The 22,074-nt window shown below is 35.5% G+C and overlaps 3 protein-coding genes and 1 long non-coding RNA gene across 6 annotated transcripts; 3 read left to right on the top strand and 1 right to left on the bottom strand.

Moving 5' to 3' along the window:
- On the top strand, positions 771-4,114 carry LOC18602975 (heat shock 70 kDa protein 8). Of its 2 annotated transcripts, none has more exons than XM_007034680.2 (2): positions 771-1,013; positions 2,193-4,114. In XM_007034680.2, the coding sequence occupies exon 2, from the start codon at positions 2,199-2,201 to the stop codon at positions 3,912-3,914; it is 1,716 nt and encodes a 571-aa protein (XP_007034742.2). In that variant the 5' UTR covers positions 771-1,013; positions 2,193-2,198; the 3' UTR covers positions 3,915-4,114. The 2 variants fall into 2 exon arrangements, with proteins under 2 accessions (XP_007034742.2, XP_017974656.1); XM_018119167.1 differs by having other exon boundaries at positions 2,197-4,114.
- On the top strand, positions 4,195-5,444 carry LOC18602976 (putative glucan endo-1,3-beta-glucosidase GVI). Of its 2 annotated transcripts, XM_018119181.1 has the most exons (3): positions 4,195-4,291; positions 4,375-4,850; positions 5,053-5,130. In XM_018119181.1, the coding sequence occupies exons 1-3, from the start codon at positions 4,213-4,215 to the stop codon at positions 5,059-5,061; spliced, it is 564 nt and encodes a 187-aa protein (XP_017974670.1). In that variant the 5' UTR covers positions 4,195-4,212; the 3' UTR covers positions 5,062-5,130. The 2 variants fall into 2 exon arrangements, with proteins under 2 accessions (XP_017974670.1, XP_017974669.1); XM_018119180.1 differs by having other exon boundaries at positions 4,375-5,444.
- LOC18602972 lies at positions 7,037-10,893 on the bottom strand. Its single transcript, XM_007034676.2, has 7 exons — positions 10,618-10,893; positions 10,262-10,379; positions 9,869-9,957; positions 9,717-9,763; positions 9,525-9,613; positions 8,796-8,929; positions 7,037-8,221 (listed from the first exon to the last, which is right to left on the bottom strand). Exons 1-7 carry the CDS (start codon positions 10,711-10,713, stop codon positions 7,556-7,558), a joined length of 1,239 nt encoding a protein of 412 aa, XP_007034738.2. The 5' UTR covers positions 10,714-10,893; the 3' UTR covers positions 7,037-7,555.
- LOC18602977 lies at positions 20,648-21,591 on the top strand. The gene is made up of 2 exons (XR_001927398.1): positions 20,648-20,832; positions 21,307-21,591. It is a non-coding gene; the product is annotated as an uncharacterized LOC18602977 (long non-coding RNA).

The following is a 22,074-nucleotide window of genomic DNA, read 5'->3' on the forward strand; positions in this document are numbered from 1 at the left end:
CTCGGTGCTGGATAGCTAACGCCTAGTGATCTTTATATCCAATGAGTTTTACCCAGGACAAAAGGTAATTATCTGGATTTCGATAATTAAATTTTATAATTGATGTTAGCGTGTTGTAAATATATCTAACACGATTAGATATAAAATATATTAAAATTAAATATGAATACGATACATTTAATATTCGTATATCAGATTTAAAATACATATATATTTAATATACGTGTAACACGACACGATATAATTAATATATTTATTAAATATATTGATATACGATACGATACAATTAATAACACGTTTAACACGATAAATACATCCATACCTAATTCTCACTTTACTTTTTAAAAATAAAGAGAAAAAACCCAAAATTTGCATTGACCTGGTTTTTGTTTTTTGTCTTCTGGTAATTACAAGATTAAGCCCATGTAAATTATAGAGCCCAAAGAGGAGCCTAGGGCTCATAACAGAGCCAGGCCTTTCGTTTTTCTTTTTCTGGAGCCTTCTCTGACGTCTCAACCACTTGTTGTAAAAAAGAAAATGTAATTGATGAGATGATTTAACTGATATTGAATAAAAAAAACAACCAATTTAACACATAATATTTCCTTTGTTCCATTTTTTCTTTAAACTATATTATGTCTCAATTTATTTTTTGTTAACCATAAATAGATAAATTATTTTTTCTTTTTTTATAAAAAACTAAGATGAAATTAAACGAGTATAAAAAAAGATTAAACGATGGCTCCAAAAAGAATTGGTTAATAGAAAACTCGACTCTCAAAGAAACTGCCTCTCTCTAGGAAACTCTAGAAACGTAAAGCAAGCTCCATTTGTATTATTCTCGGTGCGTAAGAGGAGAGTGTCTCTCCCATCTCTGTCTCAACTCTTCTCGCCTCTTCTACTTTCTATATTCTTTGCCACCTTCTCCTTTCTCTCTACCAAGAACTCAAAAAGAAGCATTCTCCAAAGTCCAAATTTTACTTGTACTACTCTTTTGCAGTGGCTTGCAAGAGGTTTGCATTTCTCTTTGCTCACTCTTCTCTCATTATTGATTGTGTAAAACTCCCTCTGTTTTTCTTTTTCTGTTTTACATTTTGTCTTTCATTTCTTTTTCAATGCAGCATTGGGATTATCAGTTCTTGGCTTCTTGATTTCTGTTTCTTTGAATGTCCACGAAGAAATAATATAGTTTCTTGAACTGGGTTGATTTTGGTTTTTAATATTTTGTTGCTACAGTTGACGATCTTTTAGTGTCTACTTATGGTTTTGCGTTGGAAATTTAAGAACTAGGTTGTCCATCAGTTTGTTCTTGATGGCTGAAGCTTTCAGTTTTATGATCATATTTAGATGGTTATTAACTACTTAGGCAATTTGAGTGTTGGGTTTCTTTAATTTGAATGAGTTTGTCTGCAAGTGTCGAAGTTAAGCCTGTGAATTGGTCAAGAAAGATACAACCGTTTGGTAAGGAAAGACACAGCCGTTCTTTTTCTTTTTCATTTTCTACCTTTTTGGGTGAATATATGTTTTATGTTAGTGGTGGATTTTTGTGTTTTTAGTTTAGAAATCTCAGGCTCGCTAAATGTTGTCTGTTAATTTGGAATATTAGTACATTTGAAGTGTTTTTGAAATGACCTACATGGATGATTGCTTGTCTAATTCCATAGTCTAGATATCCGGCACATTTTGAGGCTAAAATGGTATTCTAATTGTTCTTGAAATAGGCTTGATGTTTACTAGACACTGAGATTGGATATTACTTTCTCATTTTGTGAGTTGCTAGGTTTATACAATGATCTTTTTAATTTTGGGGGTTAAATTGTTTTTCTTTTTTAATGAAAGTTAATGGTTATGTTTTGAAACTGGGTAGAACATTTATAATAGTTAAAGTTTGAAAAAACTGTTTTGAGGCCATCTATGGTTCATGAATCTGCCAAATTGAGTTTTGATAAAAAGAAATGAAAGATATGGTGGTGGCAATATATTTAAACACGGACAAGGACTGAAAAGAAGTCTCAATTATTTTTTTTTGTTCTTGAGGAATTATCTTTCAGGATCAGAGAAAAATGCTCAAAGTCTAATTTCAACTTCTCATTTTTCTATTTTTTGAGTTGTTTACAATTGTCAAGCTCTTTTTTGTTTGATCATAAGTATATTGATAAATTTCCATTGTTGTTTAATTGTTTTGTCAAAAGGCAGGAATGGCTGAACCAGCATACACTGTGGCATCTGACGGTGAAACAACAGGGGAGGAGAAATCTTCATCTTACTTTCCAGAAATTGCAATTGGAGTTGATATTGGAACATCACAATGCAGTGTCGCTGTCTGGAATGGTTCACAAGTAGAGCTTCTCAAGAATACTAGGAACCAGAAGCTGATGCGGTCATATGTCACTTTCAAAGATGAGATTCCTTCAGGTGGAGTGAGCAATCAACTTTCCCATGAACATGAATTATTTTCCGGGGCTGCTATTTTTAACATGAAACGTCTTGTTGGACGAGTTGACACTGATCCAGTTGTTCATGCAAGCAAAAACCTTCCTTTTCTGGTTCAGACTTTGGACATTGGTGTTCGTCCATTTATCGCAGCCTTGGTGAACAATGTTTGGAGATCCACCACACCTGAAGAAGTTCTTGCAATATTTCTGGTTGAATTAAGAGTTATGGCTGAAGTTCAATTGAAGCGGCCTATAAGAAATGTTGTTTTGTCCATCCCGGTTTCATTCAGTCGTTTCCAATTGACTCGAATTCAACGAGCTTGTGCAATGGCTGGTCTTCATGTTCTTAGATTGATGCCTGAACCAACTGCTGTGGCATTACTATATGCACAGCAGCAGCAACAGATGATACATGACAATATGGGCAGTGGAAGTGAAAAGATTGCTCTCATTTTCAATATGGGTGCAGGGTATTGTGATCTTGCTGTAACAGCTACAGCTGGAGGAGTTTCACAGATAAAAGCTTTAGCTGGAAGTGCAACTGGAGGAGAAGACCTTCTTCAGAACATGATGCGCCATCTCTTGCCGGATTCAGAGAACCTCTTCTTAGGGCACGGAATTAATGAGATCAAATTAATGGGATTACTTCGAGTTGCAACTCAGGATGCCATCCACAAGCTCTCTTCCCAAGACAATGTTCAAATTGATGTAGATTTGGGTAATGGGTCAAGAATATGTAAGGTGGTGAACCGGGAGGAATTTGAAGAAGTAAACAGGAACATATTTGAGAAGTGTGAGAGTCTCATAATCCAATGCTTACATGATGCGAAGGTAGAGGTAGATGATTTGACTGATGTAATAGTTGTGGGTGGCTGTTCATATATTCCAAAAATAAGAGATCTTGTCAAGCATGTATGTAAAATAGAAGTTTACAAAGGTATGAACCCACTAGAAGCAGCAGTCTGTGGGGCAGCACTAGAAGGAGCAGTGGCATCAGGTATCAGTGATCCTTTTGGCAGCCTGGACTTGTTAACCATTCAAGCCACACCTCTTGGAATCGGGATACGAGCTAATGGAAATAGATTTGTGCCTATTATACCTAGAAACACTACAATGCCAGCTCGGAAAGAACTGATCTTCACAACTGTTAATGATAACCAGACTGAGGTATTGATTGTTGTCTATGAAGGTGAAACGGAGAAGGCAGAAGAGAATCATCTGCTGGGCTATTTCAAGATAATGGGAATTCCTCCAGTACCTAAAGGAGTTCCAGAGATAAATGTTTGCATGGACATTGATGCATCAAATGTGCTGAGAGTTTTGGCTGGGGTCATACTGCCAGGTTCTCAGCAACCTGCAGTTCCCGTAATGGAAGTACGGATGCCAACTGTTGACGATGGGCATGGTTGGTGTGCTGAAGCTCTGCATAGATCATACGGTTCTACTCTAGACTTAGTGACAGTACAGAAGAAGATATAATATGAGGCTTAAATGCCAGCTCTTGTTGCATGTTTGATTTGAATGTTATGTTTTTTCGTCCAGAGAAAATCAGTTTCTGCAAGAACAGTTGTATAATGTGTTTTCATACTTGCATTAATGTCGACTGTTGTAATGAAATAAAGCATGTAAAAGCTATTTTGGTGCTATGTTTCATAAAATCAAAGTTGTGTGTTGAAATTGATAGGAATGTGTGGCCTCGGAGTAGAAATCAACTTTTCTGATTCACTCTTGTGCAAGGATACTGAGCATATCTTTCTGTTTGTGTTGATTAGACAATATGGAGAAGATGGCCCCTGCATTTGCAATGCGTATCATGATCTTTGCAATTCTTGCTTTTCACCCTTTAACAGTCTTTGGAGAGTAATTTTTCTCGTTATTCTCTGTGGTATTATATTTTCTTCCTACATTCCACTGAGATATCTTCATTTTTCTTTTTCAGGTGGTGATACTGGCATCAACTACGGAAGAAATGGAGACAATCTGCCTTCTCCAAGACGAGCAATTGATTTCATCTCCAGAGAAATGAACAACAAAATCTCATTGATACGTGTTCACGATGCCAACCTTGAAATCTTAGAGGCATTGAGTGGAACAAATCTGGTGGTGACCATAGGAGTCCCCAATGAGGCAATTGCCTATGTAGCATCAAGCCAGGAAGCTGCAGATAAGTGGTTCCAAGACCACATTGTCACATACATCCGAAAAGGTGTTAGGTTCCGTTATCTCTGCGTAGGAAACGAAGCCATCCCAAGTACTGTTGTTGCATCCTATGTCCTGGGAGCCATAAAAAATCTCCATGAGTCAATTAGGAAGGAAGGGATAGATTACATATTTGTCACGACTGCTGTTGGAGGCAGTGTCTTAGGAGCCTCATACCCTCCTTCCCAGGGCCAATTTGCTCCGGGAGTAGCCCAGGTAATGAGCCATCTGACTTGCTTTCTACATAGCATCGGCTCGCCACTTCTGATCAATGTGTACCCTTTCTTTGCCCTTGCCTCGGAGCCCAACCATATTCCGTTAGACTATGCTTTGTTCCAGTCTCAAACGCCTGTCATTATTGACGGGAACTTAGAGTACTATAATCTATTTGATGCCATGGTTGACGCCTTTTTAGCAGCAATGGTGAGGGCAGTTGGAAGGGAGGATGTCAAACTTGTTGTGTCCGAGACGGGCTGGCCAACAGCAGGTCTTGCTCCCTATTCAAGCATAGAAAACGCAAGAATTTACAACAGCAAACTGAGGGAGCATGTTATTGGAGTAGGGAGAACACCAAGAAAGGCTGACATGATTATGGAGGTTTACATCTATGAAATGTTCAATGAGAACCTCGTGGCTGAGGTAGTGAAGAGAAATTTTGGGTCCTTTTATCCTGACTTCAGAGAGGTATACCCATTGTGGCATTGATTGTAACTTGATGAAGGGGCTCTGAATTCACCAACTACATATATATGTAGTTCTTGAATTTGACTTTGATAAACTTTTGGAATAGAAATCTGAATAATTTTTATTATTATAGTTACAAATCGTTTGTATACAAAAATACAAAACTAGACTATATTAGGCTTATAAATGTTTGTAGCAATACATTAGGCTCAAAATACACTTTTAATCAAAACTGACAAATCTAAATATATACATGGTAACACCTATATTTTAACATGACTTTCTAATGAATTAAGCTTATTTTTACATTACAAGAAGTGAGATAGCTAGCAAGCGCATCAGGCCTTTGCCAGTTCAATGGCCAAATCTGAAACCTGGTCCATGGAAATGGAAATTTACTTTGTATGTAAGAAATTCCATAAATAAGAAAAGGAAAACAAAATTATTTTGGCCTGCTGTCATTAAAATATTTTATATATATGATTTAATGGGCTGCAGTTCTGGATATATGAAGTTGCTGGATTTGCTTCAGACCCATAAGGTTTGGGCTGCTTCACCACCATAGCCTTAGAGGAATGTTGGTAAATTTTTAACCCACATAAACCCTGAAACTAGCAATGAGTTCTTCACCTACTTATTAAGTTCAGATTTTCAAGTTAGACTGGTTAACTAAGATGGTATCTAAATCCTTTTGAAGTATTTAGTCGTAGACCATTTTTATAGTAATTATTCAATGTGAGTGCTAGCTTGACTTCCAAATTTAATGAATTTGTATGTTTGTGAATGTTTAACTTTTCAACATAGTGATTCTTTAGCTTCACTTATATGGAAAAGAAATCAAGATGGGAGGACAGTGTAGGATCAAGCAAGAAAATCAAGAACAACATCAATGGCTTCATTTGTCAATGAATTATTGTTTTTGTCTCAGGCTATTCGATCGGAAAAAAAAATAATGGAAACACAAAGCAAGGTGCCTACAAGAACAGGGAAACGATATGAATGCTGGTAAAGAACAATGGCAATTCAGGTATTGAAATAAAAACAGATGAACGAATGAGTGTGAAGTTGAAAAAGATAAATCCACCTAACAATGAGAAAACAGTCCTTTTTAGGAACAGAGACTAAGCAGAGGCAGCATCACACTGCTCAGTAAATAAAATCCATGACAATCCCATTCCCTGGAAATGCCCCTAAAAGCCAAACGAAAGGGACACTTTCAAACTCGCAAACAACAACGAATAAACTCCAAACAGGCGGTGACCCCATTTGTCGTCCACTTCAATAACCCATTTGTCAGGGTAAATTTACGAATTACAGTCCCCCCTCCCAAAAGATTTTTCAGATTCCAAACGCAAAATGAGTTTCCCCCTACGTCACCTCGGTTGCACATGACCTTGAGTCCTTAACGACATCTCTTACACGACAAAACTCCCATCTCCCCCCGCTCACATCTCGCACCATAACATCAAGTCTCTCTTCTGCTTTTTCATTTTTTACAGTTCCCAATGGCCAATACAAAGAAACCCTTGTCAAAATTTTTTCTCTTCCTTCATCTGCACAAGTAAAGAATCAGAAGCTCTTTGTTTTTGAGTTTGACTTCTCACAACAACATAAAACGACACATATTCCGACCCAACTCTGCTGACGTTGAAACCAATGCTTAAACAAATAATATGAGATGTGAACAGGTTTATAACGATCCAAATAGAAGATTCAAAAACTCAAATGGTTTTTTTCTTATTTTATTTATTCATATCAAAGCCAAAAGTCCATACATAATCGAAGTCATAGATTCTCGACCTTCCCAAAACTTAAAAACAAAATATAGTGTTCCTTTCAACGCTTTGGTCCTCTTCTTGGTACAATGATTTCCAATGCAATGCTCGACGTTTCGACCACGCTGTCTTCATCCCATGCTTTGCTTCTCCTCCAAATACACGAAACCGCCGACTTTAAACACTTTTCCAGGCCACAATCCTCAAAATCTTTGAAATGGTGCACGAGATTTCACATCCCACCTCGCACGTAGTCTCCCTCAATAAATTCACTTTCTCTTTCTCGTGTTAATTATATTAATAATCATACGAGTGGCAGCATGAACATGAGATAAACAAATAATTAATCAAATTATTAGTAGTAATTTTGTAGTGTTCTTTAACACTTGAAGTCAATGTAAATATCGTAGCTCTATGTACTCTTCCTCTCTCTTTTGTTTTTTGGGTTTTTGTTATTTTCGTCTAGAACCGTTGCGATGCTGACATGTGGCGACGTTTGACGATGGATATGAGGCCGCCCAATGGGGGCCGCATCATTGACCTGTAGATCATCTCATCGTACGGCCTCCTGTAGAACTTCAAAAACGGCAAGAACGATTCTCGAGACTTTTCTGTCTTGGTGCTCACGTGGCAATCCCTGCGGAAAAACATGGCAGGTGATTGGAGGAAAGATGGCCGTGGTGTCCGGGGGTGGTTGGCTTTGAGGGACTCGCTGCCTTTGCTGCGCTGCGGTAGAGGTGTAGATGGGAACAAGCTCTTCCTCATGCTGATGTTGCCACGCGGCGTCCTGGCAGCTGGTGATGCGAACGAGAGGGACCTGGCGTTGAGCGGGGAGATCAACGCCGGGCCAAAGGGGGAGGGGCTTGTGGGTCCAACTTTGGATGCTGACGAGTCAGTCAAGGTGAGATACCAAGGCTTGAGAGAGTCGAAATGATGTGATACGGTGAAGGAGAATCTGGAGGAAGAGCATGAACCAATCTTGGCAGTTGATTTGATTGACGAGGGGTCAAACCGGAGAGATGAAGCTCTTGGGTACGATGCAAAGTCGTTAAACTCTAACGATTCTTCAAAATCTAGTGATGATACCACCATCGTAGCAGTTGACAACTCCACAAACGGACGAACACCCTATAAAAATCACATCAGCAATACACGATATTAAATCATAACCTCATTTAACTTAACCCGAATAATAATAGAATTTGAATAAATATTCTATTACCGTAATGGTTAACGGCTAATTAGACCATATAACATGATTTGACCCATATATAGTTATCATTGTCACAATCATTCAACCTTTAATACATTTCAATTAGTATGTAAAACAAAATCATAATCACTCTTTTTATCGCATAATGAAACCATTAAAAGAAGATAATGTTCAATTTTACACTAGACTTGGACCTAATTATTCTAGACTTGTCAAGTTTTTCAAAGGCATGGCGGTCCAACTTACTGAGCTCTACAATTGCTAATAGTCACATAATTTCAAAATCATCCACGTTCGAGATGGGATAGAAGGACCCACCCAAGAGAAAAGATGTGTACAAGATTTGACTTAAGCTTGATGATCGAAACAGAAGCATTGCAGGTTCAACAGTATTAGGCTTTTCATTTTTTTCTGTTCTGGTTTGAAGATCAAAAAGTTTGTGTACACAACAAGAACTAGCAAGTAAGGAGCAGAGAGTTTTAAAATCACCTTCCAAATGTAAGAAAAGAGGGAGGGTGGGTCGATGACAAAAGCCTTGTAAAGTCGTCCGGGGTAGTACTCGGCCACAATTTTCAGTGCTGCCAGCAATGAGTTCATAAAAGCCGATGCTGATCTGAAAAAGCCTGTCAAACAAAAAACCCAGTGTGAAAATTATTCCCCTAGGAAAAATTAAATAAACAAATTCAAATTTCCCCTGATTTCTTTTTCTAATTATTATTATAAAACATTAAAGTCTGACATTTGCAGAGGATTATGAGATAAAGCTCTAAAAAGTAGAATCCTGGGTACTTCCGGGTTTGATGATCGTTTAAAAAAACACAAAAGAGGATTTAAGGTAGTCCCAGTCTCCACTGCTAGAAATTGACCAATTGTAGAAAAAGAATAATAACAATAATGTTAAACAACTCCAATTCCCGATAATACCCCTGTAAATCCCGACTAACAATGCAGATTGATTGCGACACTTGAAGGGGCACTCCGGACATTATCTTAAGGTTGTCTCAGAACCTGCCGGTGATTCGACATAGCTGCCTATCTTTGGGTTTTTGTTTTTTTTTTTACTCTCCCATTTATGACACTAGGCAGCTGCCAGCTTTTAGCAGCGTGCAAGGTTGCAGAACTCAAAATGACTCAAAAGTAACACGAATTTCGAAGCTTTGTGGAGTTTTTCGTTGGATTTTGGAAGGGTAATGAAGTCATTTGGACTGTGAAACTTACTCGCGTCGAAGAGTAGAACAAATTGTTCGACGTTTTTGGGCATGGTTCCTACAGCAACCTCCAATGTGAAAACCAGCAAACGAGTCAACCTAAAAATATGACAAAGAAAAAAACAAGATAATAAAAAGTTCAGATCTTGTTTCCGTTAGTTAACAAGCGAAACAAGACAAGGATTTGTGTTTAATTACTCACAGTTTCTGAGAGTGGAACTTTTGGTAATCTTGTTTGATCCTGAAAATCTGTAACAAGGACAATACACGAGAACTGAGTTTCCCATGCTTCAACTCTCGAGAAAAGCTTAGAGGGAAAAAAAAATGGGAGTTGAAACTTGAGATGAGATTTACCATGACAGGTCTGGACTCTTCATCATGTCCAGCTACATAAGCAACTCCCTCAGCTAGCTCAGCTGAGAACTCATCTGCTATCAAATTTTCTGCACATGTCCAAAAGAAAAAGGGCAATTAATGTCATACAAAAACAAAAGGAAAAAACCCAAGAAAAAGAAAAAGAGAACCCTTTGAGTAAGTGGCTGTAATCATTAGAGAGTATATACTTTTAACGTTCAAATTGAAATGAAAAAGCAAGATTCTTTCATATATAAGAAACAAAAAGAAAAGGAAGAAGCGTATAAAAAGAGAAGAATTTATAGAAGCTAGGCAAATCTTTTGGAGAAGAAGAAGCTAAAGCTAGAAACTATAAGGAACAAGAAGAATACTTTGGTACCAATAACTACTCACCAGTGCCGATACTCTCTCTCCAAGAAAGACAAGCTCGTAAGTGCTTAGCAGCCTTCTTCACATTATCACCTTTTGCTCTCAAAAACCTCTCAACGCAAGCATAGTTGCAGAACTTCTCCTGTTGGGAAGAAACAAATAATCACATCAGAATTGAAAAGCCCCTAGCTAGGAATCTTATTTCACAAGTACGAGAAAATGATTAGCTATTTTTTTGTTCTCTCTTATGAAACCATTGATGACTGTTCTTAGCGGTTGAAGCACTACATGCGCAAAAAATAAGTAAAACTTAAAAGAAAAACCCTCCGTCATAATTGTTTTGTTTGTGACAGAGAGATCTGTAAGCTGAAAAAACCTACCTGTTTCACTGTCAATGGAGATTGTTTCCTAACAAGTTGAAGAACAGCTTCAACCCTTTCGTCCACTTTCTGATCTCTCAACTCTTTCTTCCCCATTTCGAGAAACCGAAAAAGAAATTTAACTCAAACTCACCGATAACTGATCTCTCTCTCTCTCTCTCTCCCTAATAACAAAAAGCCACCAATATTCCAAACTTGTCCTTCACGCAACCATTCAAAACTTACACAAAGGAGAAGAATATATAAAAAGAGAAAGAGAGGGAAGGAAGAGATGTTCAAAACTAGAAACGTCGAATAATGGGTGTTTAGAGCATAGAGACTCCTATATATAGTGAAGTGACGGCTAATAACGCCGTTATATGGACCCGTACCTAAGAAAATATTTTTTAAACGTAGGTTCAACATCAACAGTGCTTTTTTTTAGTCAATGCCAAAACGCATTATTTTGTCGAGTGGGATTTCGATTCCTAACGGAAAACGCCGTCCCCCACCCCGTAGCCAACCAACCGTTATATTCTCATCATTGCGCTCCCCCTTTTCTGTAACCTTTTAAAGACTAGTAGAGACTTGCATTTAACTTCACTACTACACTTCCAAAATAGCTTCATTTCAGGTACCTCCATGAGCCATTACTGTTGTACAAGGCTCATTTATGGGAATTGGACTCTAATGTGAAAGGCTGCCACTGCAAATGTAAGAAAGCATAACCATATATAATTGCATGAAAACCAAAGAAAGTCGTACTGTGTGGCTGTCTGATCCTAATCTTAAATCTGATCATCATGTTAATTTGTTTAACTTTGTCTTATGTTCACATGCTTATTACCTCACGGTCAATCAAATATAACTTCTCCTTCAATTTTATTTCCTTTTCGTTATAATTTGCATCGCTTGGTTGATCATAGTTCAGCAGAGTGAATTTTCAGCCAAAAAAGGTGGTCAAAAGGTGCCCACTGAAGTGAACTTTGAGTAAAATTCTTAAACTACAACAGTGGCATTCAGCCCTTGCAAGTTTTACGAATGATTTTAATGTATATGGTAATATTGAAAACTACTACCTTATGAGATTAACATTTACCAAAGGCCAAAGATTCATATATGAAACTATAGCAATCCATGATTTAAAACTTACTCAAAATAAAAGAATCGGAACGAATGGAGAGATGCTGTTGTAAGGCATCTTCATAATTGTGAAGACAATATTGCAGGGATACGTATGAAGTCATTTTAACCTCTGAACACCAAGGACATAATTAGGTATGCTAGCTGAAGAGTACTCCAAGGGGGAGTGGAGACCCGCGAACGGATATTTCGGGATATAATAACGCTTGGAAAATGGGGAAGTAACACAAAAACAGTATTTTCGTGTACTTTGGGTTGGAGTTTACTTACTTCACTCTGCTTCTTGTTGCCGTGAAACAGCAAATTTTGTCGACATATTACTGTATACATATTCCTTTTATCATGCCATGAAGGTTGAAACACCAATATTTTTTTCCTTTTATTTTTTTTTTGGTTTTTCTTTCATTTTCCTCTTTTCCCTTGTTGGGCTTGTACTAAACCTTTGCTTCCAGGTGTCGAGATTCTCACCACAATTTTCTTCTCATCCCTTGTCTTGCTTAATATGACATGCAAAATGTTACTATGAACAATACAAAACCTTTTTATGTGCATCGTGAGATTCTCATCCCTTAGTCCCTCACTCCTTTTATAGATAATATCAAGATCAAACTAAGTTATGTAGTATAATATATTTTATTTTACAAGTTGTACGCAATTAAGTACTGACCCATGCATGCAAGCCATATAATTCAATGCAGCAAATTTAATTATTAAAAACATAAAACAAAGAAAACTTGAAGATCAATGTCATTGCATTTCTAATGTTTGAAGTGGCATAAAACACTGCATATTTTAACGCAAACACATAGTCCCACAAAGTCAAAACATTGATATTTGTCGTCCCCAAATATCAAAAAATGAAAGAGAAAAATATATATATAAAAAAAAAAGTCCAAAGTCCGTTGTTGTTACGCCGGAGACTTTTCCACACTTTGAAAGGACCAAAATGTCCCAACATTCTCCACGTGTAAAGTTTTTTTAAATGAAAAATAAATTAATCTCCTATAGTACATGAATTCATTACGACTCCATTTCAATGTTTTCTTTTACTCTGTTTAATAATAAAACAGTGGAAAAGAGGTTTGCCTAATTTCGATGGCCAAAGTCAAAACCCGGAAAGGAGCTCAAATCATCTGAGCAAATCCCATTCTCGTTCAGAGGAGGTGACAAACAATATCCTTAGCATTAATGGTATGTTGGCCTTTTTCATACTGGTCCAATTAATGGGAGTACGTTGTTATTTTCATATGACAATCAAGTTTCTGCGCCAATCTGAACTGAATGAATAATGCCTGACATGCCCAGTTTATACCCTAATAATTTTTGCATATTTTTCGTATTTATTCACTCAATAATTCTCCACATACTCAAAATGACTCAAGCAAAATATTACACATAAATTACAGCACTATATATATATGCTTTATGAATGCATAAAACAGGTTCAAGAAAAATGGAAGGATGGCTGGATAATCTAACGCAGCAATGCAAATGGCTGCATAGCGCGTTGGAGAATAGCGAAATAAGGCAAAAGGAAATACTCGTCTTAACCCATTAAAAAAATGTATAAAAGGGAAAAATAAAGGGGAAGGTTTTTTGGGGGTTTGGGTAAATAAAGGTTAAATGTGGCCCAACCCAAGTATAGGCTGGTAAATTGGGTTTCCCAAAGTTAAAGTGGAAGTAAGCTTTATCGTTCTCATTAAATAACAATAGAAAAGATGGTACTTAGTGAAAGATTTGTTTCATTTGTCCCCATTCAAATATGTGGTAGATTCTCCTCTTTATCCAAGCCCAAGCACTATATTTCTTTATTTCCCCCCCCCCCCTTTTTTCCTCGTCTCTCTCTCTCTTCCTCCAAATTAAAGTAAAGATTTGTTTGATATTTGCCAACTATGTGTCAGGTTGGATAACTGGGGGCATAAGATGATGACTTTTGGGATATCATTTTCTTTTCTTTTATTGCTGGCTCACATCCAATCCCCCCCATGTGGCCCAAGTGTCCTAAAGTTGTTTTTCCTTAGTTCACCTACCCTTATAAAAAAAAAAAAAGAAAGAAAAGAAAACCCCCTCCCTTTTTTGTATGTAGATTTTGATTTTGATTTTGATTTCAAATTTTGAACACACCATCCTCCCTCCTCCTTAGCTCTTCTTCTACATTATGCTCTTCACACCACACAAAACCACCAATCCCTTTCTAACCCATATAACATTTTTATCATGTCTTAATCATTGTTTTTTAAATTCAAAATAATGATCATAGTGCCTTCCCCTCTGGCCTATATTCTCTCTTTCTTTTTCTCTTTCTCTAATTTAACAAAAACAAATTAAGGTGATGAATGAAGGGTATTGGGTTTAATTTCCTTGTCTTATTTTTTTCTTTCAAGTTGGCAAATTGACTAAGATGCGGCCGGGCTGCCTGTCTTGTTTTGATGACGTTTGTTTTGGACAAAACTAGGTTAAGGGATCTTGTCTCTTTTCAAAACTAGGCCCTAAAAAGGAACAAGGTTGCAGCAACGAAACAAGTTTTCCTTTTTTTTTATTTGGTACGGGTTTTCTGGGGTTTTGAGAATCCATTGCAATGCTAGCTCACATATGAACACGTGAAACTTGGAGAGGGGGAGAAGATGCATATATACCTACTAATGATCTATGCTTTGACTAACTACACAGTTTCAAGTTAACATGCCCAAATGCCAACTGCCCATTTTAGAGTAAGTTAAAAAAATGTTAAAAAATATGGCTTACCTAGCCTGACCTTAAGCATTTTATCACATTTGAAAAACTCTTAATCTCATTCAAATGTTAAAACAATTAGTAGTATTTTTTTAATCTTCATACCAAACTCTTTGGAAAATGGCTGCTAATTAATCCTCGCAGGGAAGCAATCAGTCAGTTAGAAAAAGTTGATAATTGCTGTTTCACCTTACACCATCCAATAATCACTTACATATTCAAAACACAAGGAACAAGCCAGAGATATACTTTAGAAATTTATACTATATATACATATCTCAATAGTTTTCATAACCTTCATTGACTAATAAAATAGTATCTATTTGGTGAAAGATAAAGGGTTCTTTCAAAAATACCTCTCATACATAAAGGTATTTTTGAAAATAGTTCTCTTAATAATTTTAATTACTTTTAGTCAAGAAAAATTATTTTTGGATAAAATTATTCTTAATAAAACTGACCAATATATTTAGGTCTACACCTCAAACCAACTCATATCCTTTGAACTTTTCTCGTCAGATCATTCATTTTAGAGTATTCCTTATCAGAACAAAAAACTTTTAAGTATTTTGAGTATTTTGGAGTGATTTTTGATACACGAAGAAAAATTTTTGAGCGTTTTGAGCATTTTTAAGCATTTTGAAATAGTTTTTTATACATTAAGAAAAACTTTTGAGTATTTTGAGTATTCTTCGCTAAGTAAGTATATTCGTTGATTATAGTGTTAAATGAAATATGGTGTATTGGTTGAAGTTGTTGATTCTATTAAATAAAATTTAATAGTTTCAGTGGTTTTTAGGTATTGCATAATCGATTTTTAGATATTGTGTAACTAATTTTTAAGTATTGCGTTACTAATTTTTAAGTATTGCGTGATTGATTTATAGATATTGCGTAACTGATTGATATGACATTGCGTGACTGGTTGATAGGCATTACGTGACTGGTTAATAAGGCATTGCGTGACTAATTTTTAGATAACAAAAATCAGTCACGTAATACTTAAAAATCAGTCACACAATAATTAAGTAATGCAATACCTAAAAACCAGTAACACAATATCTTAAAAACCAATAATGCAATACCTAATACCTAATTAATTTACCTACTCACAACCATGTTTAAGTTGCCAAAGTCATATAATGTTTTAATTTACAAATATGTCTAATCAATTTTAACCCTTCAACTTTGAAATTATATGAATAAACCACTAAACCCAATAGCTTATAACACATACTTTAATGTCATCTTTACTCTTTGGGATGACGAGAAAGAGCTGAATGGTGAGATAGACAATATTTGTCAAGAGAGAGAAATCAATGTTTAATTTTAAAATTTTTATGTGAATGGCGAGATAGAGAAAATCGATACTATTTTAATTTGTTCGAAATTGTTTAAAGAGCATTGTTGCTAAGTCATATAAAAATTTGACTAAAAATAATTAAAATTATAATGAAAGATATTTTTGAATTTGATTTATAAAGAGGATTATTTTTCGTAATTCCTTTAAAAGGAAAAGAAAATATAATATTATAAATTTTTTTCCTTACAAAAATATATAGTTTTTCTCCACCTAATTGCATGAAGAAAAGTGAAAGTGAGAGATCATGATGTTGAATATTTGTTAACGTTCGAAAAAAGCAAGATCGTTAGGTGTCAACTATCAAGTTGCCAAAGACAAACGGAGTAGCCAGGGGGAGCATTTAATTTTTCCTTGTGAGGAACCGTTAAAAGGGCAAGACAAGGTTAGACAGCTTTTTTTTTTTTTCATGATGAATAATACACTTCCCATTTGTGGGCTGGTAATATGTTGACCACACAGCTCACGAACAATTCTCAAATGGTGTAGGGGACCCATGGCTTTGTGGCTGCACCCATGGCCCCGCCATTGAACAAAAGTTGGTTGCGCCTGGCCCTGATCAGCAGCCATGCTCTCACTCACTCACCTCTTTTAGGATCAAAATCATACATCTTTGGAAGACCTTTTCACTAGACAAAACCTCAATAGAAGCATTTATACCCTTACAAAAAGAAAAGATACAAAAGAAAATCCACAAGCATACGAGGTGATGACTGCTGAGTTATAGCTTTCACCATTACTATCCCAGGTACTATAATTCTTATTGACACATGCAATTTTGAATTTTCAAACTTATATACATATGCTATATTTAATCTAAATTAAGATAAAATTTATTATTTTAATCCACTAACGACACCTCTAATTACGGATATTTGCCAATAATCTGTTATTAAATATATGAAAATTGAATACCTACTATCTTTATATGTTTATTTAATTGAATAATTTACATTTTGTTACATTCACAACATTACATACACATGATATACAACTTATTCATAAACCGATGTATAGAATAATAATCGAAAATATAATTTAAATATCCGAAATTCATTTTGTGTAGGGCGAATTTCTCGTATGTCTAAAATTAATTATTAGCAAAATATTTACCAAACGTGGGAAGGGAAAGGAAACAGTAGCGCAGTAAAGAAATCCGAACAGCAGAAGGAGAAATCTCAACAGCGAAAGAGTAGACAGGTGAAGATATGCAAGTTAGCCCACAAAGCCTAAAGTTCTTTCAGTTAGTGTATTATTTTGTGAGTTAATTACAATGCAAATGCAGGCATTTTGAATCCCTTTGTTCGGCTTCATTTTTTTAAAACCAAAACTTTAAATTAATTTTCCTATATTCAGTGAACCTTTTTGGAAGGTGTTACGTTGAGCAGCAGCCCAACTATTAAACATGTAGGGACTAAAAATGGAAAAGTAGAGTGGTGGTTGACTGTGCTTTAAACTAATGGCATGATTAATTAAAGTAATAAAAGCAACCATGGAAGAATGATTGTGGGTTTATAATTAAGCAAATCTTTGCGGCCAATCCAATGAGATGACAATTCAAGTAAAAGCAGTGCTAATAATCATATACTTTATCTTTTAAGCTTTAAACTTTTTTGGTGAAGATAATGTATTGAAATGATGGCATGATTAGACCAGAAATTCGTTCCATTATATTAAGTGATTAGACATCGAGTGCTGAATTTTAATCTACTTTTTTAAACTCTTGTGCATGCATGCATGCTCATGTATAAGTGACACTGTGTGCTGTGCATGCATGTGTTTTAGCTTTGTCGTTATGGTGTAAAAATCAAATTATTAATAGCTTGACATATTTTAAGATCACCCAAATCCGGGGTACATAAGCTGCTACAATATCTATTAGTGACCTTATTGTTGAGATGAACAATCTAATTGAACTTATCCTTGTTGGTTAAGTATTATCTTTTCTTAATTTTCTATATATATTTGGGTGTAAAAGGACTCTACGAGCTAGCTAGGATTAAAGCAATCACGGGATTTCCTAACAAAGAAATCAATCACGGGATTCTTTCCCTTTAATTTGGGTATTGACTCTAATTCCATGCTCCATCTCTTACACCATCAGTCAAATTTTATATTATGATCATAATATTTCCCTTTATATTATTTTATATATATGTGAAGGTTTATATTAAATATGTTTTGATTGTTTCCTGCACTGCACATTTAATTCATGAAGTGAAATAAAAAAAATAAAATATATAATTATTTAGTGAGAATAAAATTAAAAAAATAGTTATTTGTAATTTAATTAGTTGATAGATGAAATATAATAAGAGCATCATATTAAAATATTTAATTGGTTAAATTTATGAGTAAGAATATTACATAAGGATTTAATTAAAAATACCATTCTTTCTTTTAATGAAAAAAAATTACACCTATGGCTAGGTCTTCAGCTCCTTCATTTGGTGGTTCTGAGGGCTTAAACATGATCCACCAACCAAAAAACAAAGCACTGTAAGGACTAGATTGGGCTTACCATAGCACGGCCTAATTTGATCCTCGACACTCAAAAGGACCAAATTGACAGCTATATTTGATTGCTGATGAAGATTCCGACAACGAAATGATTGATGGAGATACTCTGGTAACTTTTCTATCTCTTGGAATTTGGACAATTGTAGAAATTAAAAAAAAAAGAAGATAAAATCGCCACATAAACCTTTGATTTTATTCTCGCTGTACTAGAAATGGCTATGTTCATGAAGAGTCTATACCTATAAACATACCGTCAGCTAGCGTTAAGGTTAGTCTACACCAACAATGATTGTCAATAATTTGTTTACCACCTAAAACATACTAGTAAAATAGGGGTAAAAAATAATGTTAGGTGTAATGGATGGCGTGTTCAGAAACCTGATTCTCATGGACTGCAGAATTTTTGTATTCTTTTCAATTGGACTGACTGACCAGTGACCCCTGGGTGACTGGGTCCTTGGTCGGTCAGGGCCAATAGCTTCAGCCCATCTATCATGACCTGAGCTTTGGCCTGGCAAATTAGTACAAAACCGCATCAACATGCTTGTTATTAATCACTGCATGGCTCCAAACAGCTCTCATTGATGCCCCATCGTATTTGTTTGTCCTTTTCTCTCTCCTATGATTTTGCCCCCTTTAATAATTCAACTCTCCCATTGATTTCCAAGTTGAAACTATCTTGTACTTGGATATATTTTTTAATCATAATATTTAGATTTTATCTCTTTGCTACTAAGTAGTTTTGATGAATGTGGACATGAGCCTGCTGAAATATTATCATTACCCTTTTTTTAAATTTTTTGAAAAATAAGATTTTATTTATTTATTATTAAATTAAATACTCCAGTGCTATTATAATTGCACTTTTAATTCTCAATGAGCATTTTGAAAAGAAAAACAAAACTCATAAATTCTTCACTTTTTTTGGGGCTGGCCCAGCCTTCTCTTGTCTCTACAGTTAGGAGCCCAAAGGGACCTACACTTTAGAATTTGAAACCCATTGTAAATCATGGGCAATTGGGCCCAAGGAAAGCCTACGTTTTAACAGTAATCCATTGTTCAAAAAAATAAAAGTTCCCCACCCATTTGGACCTTCAATAAATGATTAATTTGTGATATCCCATTTTTATATCCCAATCATGATTAAAATTACTCAACTTTAATAAATTATTTCCATTACGTTTTGAGAAAGTTACATTACATTATTTAAGCTCAAACAATAATTCATAAATTATTTATCTTTTTGGTTGTTGCAATATAATTAATCTTCTTCCTAGTTAAAATATTCAGAAACAAATAAAAATTAGACCCAATCTTTTATATGAAAGTTATAGGAATTAACAAATTGAAAGAGAGAAGCTTCTATGGTTTGTTGATGGTGCCAAGTGCTGACAAAACATGATACTTGTACCTTATAGAAGGAAAAATCATGAAAATGAACTAAACTTTGCATTAATTCTACAAGGTGACACGTGCTTAAACTGCCATTGCACGTAGTCTTATTTTGTTTGTTTTTTTGGGTTAATAGGTTTATTATTTTTGCATTAAAAAATGATGCATGATATCATCCATTACAAATTTATGAGAGCAATTCCTATATAATTAAAGATGAGAGAGAGAAATAAAACTGCTAACTGGTATAATAATTTATGCTGCAACTGCTCTGTTCCAATCTATAACCAAGCTTTAGCCTCCAGCTTGATCAAGAGTTTGTATTTAATGAAGAAGAAATTAAAATGCACAGAATGAGTAGAAGCTGAGAAGAGTGAATTCAATTCTAGGTTGTTTCTAATAATGATTGATCAGTCCAATTTCTGGGTCAGCAAGCCATGCCATCGTGACACTTTGAAGGCACCCCATAGGACAGGTGTCTTATGGGAGGAAGACACTTGCAGGAGACTTCTTATCTGAAGTCTTTTTTTTTTTTCTTTTTTGGTTTACTTAGAACACAAGAGCTGGCCCAGAAAAGGCAAAACAAGGAAGAAACCCCATTAGAGTAGTATTGCTGCCTATATCCAAAAACTTATTTGCTAAAAATGATGCTCTAGTGTAGGAAACTGGAAGAGGCTTGAGGGATAAGGGAAGTTAGTGAATAGACAAAATGGGGCAAAAAAGAATTGTGCAGAAGTGTGAAAATCACAGCTGATTGGTGGGGTGGCTTCTTCTTCTGCAAGGGAAAAAGGGCTTTGAAAATGACACTGCACCAAGAGCAAAATGTGATGTGCATGATTTGGCAAGCAAGCGAATGCAAAAATGTTTTCAATAAAAGGTAACAATTTTTAAGGGAAAAAAACAATTTGTTGGCATAGACTTCATCCTGCTTGTCTAAGCAAAGCCTACAGTTCTTCTGTTGTCTTATTTTTTGCTCCCACTTTTTCACCTACATGAGCCACACCCTCTTCTCCAAATGGGGTGGCTGCAATCCCTCCTCTCTCCACTGAAGAAACTGTGGTTCCGTTTACATTCAGCTCAAAAGAAGAGTATGTTGCCAATAATCACTGCGTTTTCATCATTTCTCTTCTTTCCAACTCACACGCATGCTAAGTTTGCAGCCTTCCCTTCCCTTCTTTTCTTTCTTTCCTTTTTTTTTTCTTTTGTTTTCGGTTTATCTTCATCTTTCTTTCTTTTCATGGTTTTAAATTCAGTACAGACTTCTCACCAATGGCGCCAATGCCAGTTCACTTTCATTAACAATCTTGGGAAAAGCATTCCAAATTGAACCAAACTCTGCTTCAATGCATCTTTTGCTTTACCTTTTCTTCATTGTTGGGATGGTTTCAAGAATGAGATGACTTTGAACTTTGTACCAAATATGTTAGCTACTCATTCATACATCAACATTCTTTTCCAGCTAAGCAGCTCTGCATTTACTCATCAGTATTGAACTCTCTCCTTTTATCTTTTTCTTTTTTTAATCTTCTTAGACTGAAAATTTTTTATTTGGAATTTCTCAGGAAGAGGGATATACATTTTGTATGAGGATGTCAAATCCTGCCCCTATGAAGATGTGCATGTGTTATGGTCAATATTGGTGGAGTCAAATGCACCTTCCTTGCCGGCTAAACGGTGAAGGCCCTTCTGAGGGCCAGAGTTTCTAAAGCAACAATACTGAGAGTTCTCCACTCTTGTACATAAAATATTTATGATGTTTTATACTCCATGAAACAGTTTTTACTTTTGTCTCTTTTCTTCTTAACTTCCCTTTTGGAAATGCATCAGATACCAGAATATGAGTCATACTTTTTTGTTCCTTTTTTTCTTACTTCACCTTTTGCATAAGGTTAATCAAATTTAATTTCCGAAACTGGCCCTTAATCCTCTTAATTATCCTCAAATTTCCTTAAACTTGATGATTATAATTGATAAGCTCTGGGGAAAGCAAAAGGTTGGCCTTTTCTTTACTTAAATGTGGCTTCCTATTGTTGCTTTGTCACTTTTCAGCAGTTGGGGGATGGCAGTTTATTTCTTGTTTTCATATCCCCCTGAAGTTGACTTGGGAAAATTTTGAATGGATGTGATAACCTACATGAATTTCCATGCCTTTATTTGACCTTAAACAATTGGTGTAAAGTACAAGCATGGGCAGATTTTGTATGCAAAATTGGTAGACTACAATCTCTATGTAACAAGATATTATAATTTAATCAAAGATATCCTTCTCAGATTAAAACCTTAGGAGTAAAACAAGTTTGATTTCATCCCCTGAAATCCTAGGTGATCAA

Source organism: Theobroma cacao, chromosome 4 (genome assembly GCF_000208745.1).
Source record: "Theobroma cacao cultivar B97-61/B2 chromosome 4, Criollo_cocoa_genome_V2, whole genome shotgun sequence".
NCBI lineage: Eukaryota > Viridiplantae > Streptophyta > Magnoliopsida > Malvales > Malvaceae > Theobroma > Theobroma cacao.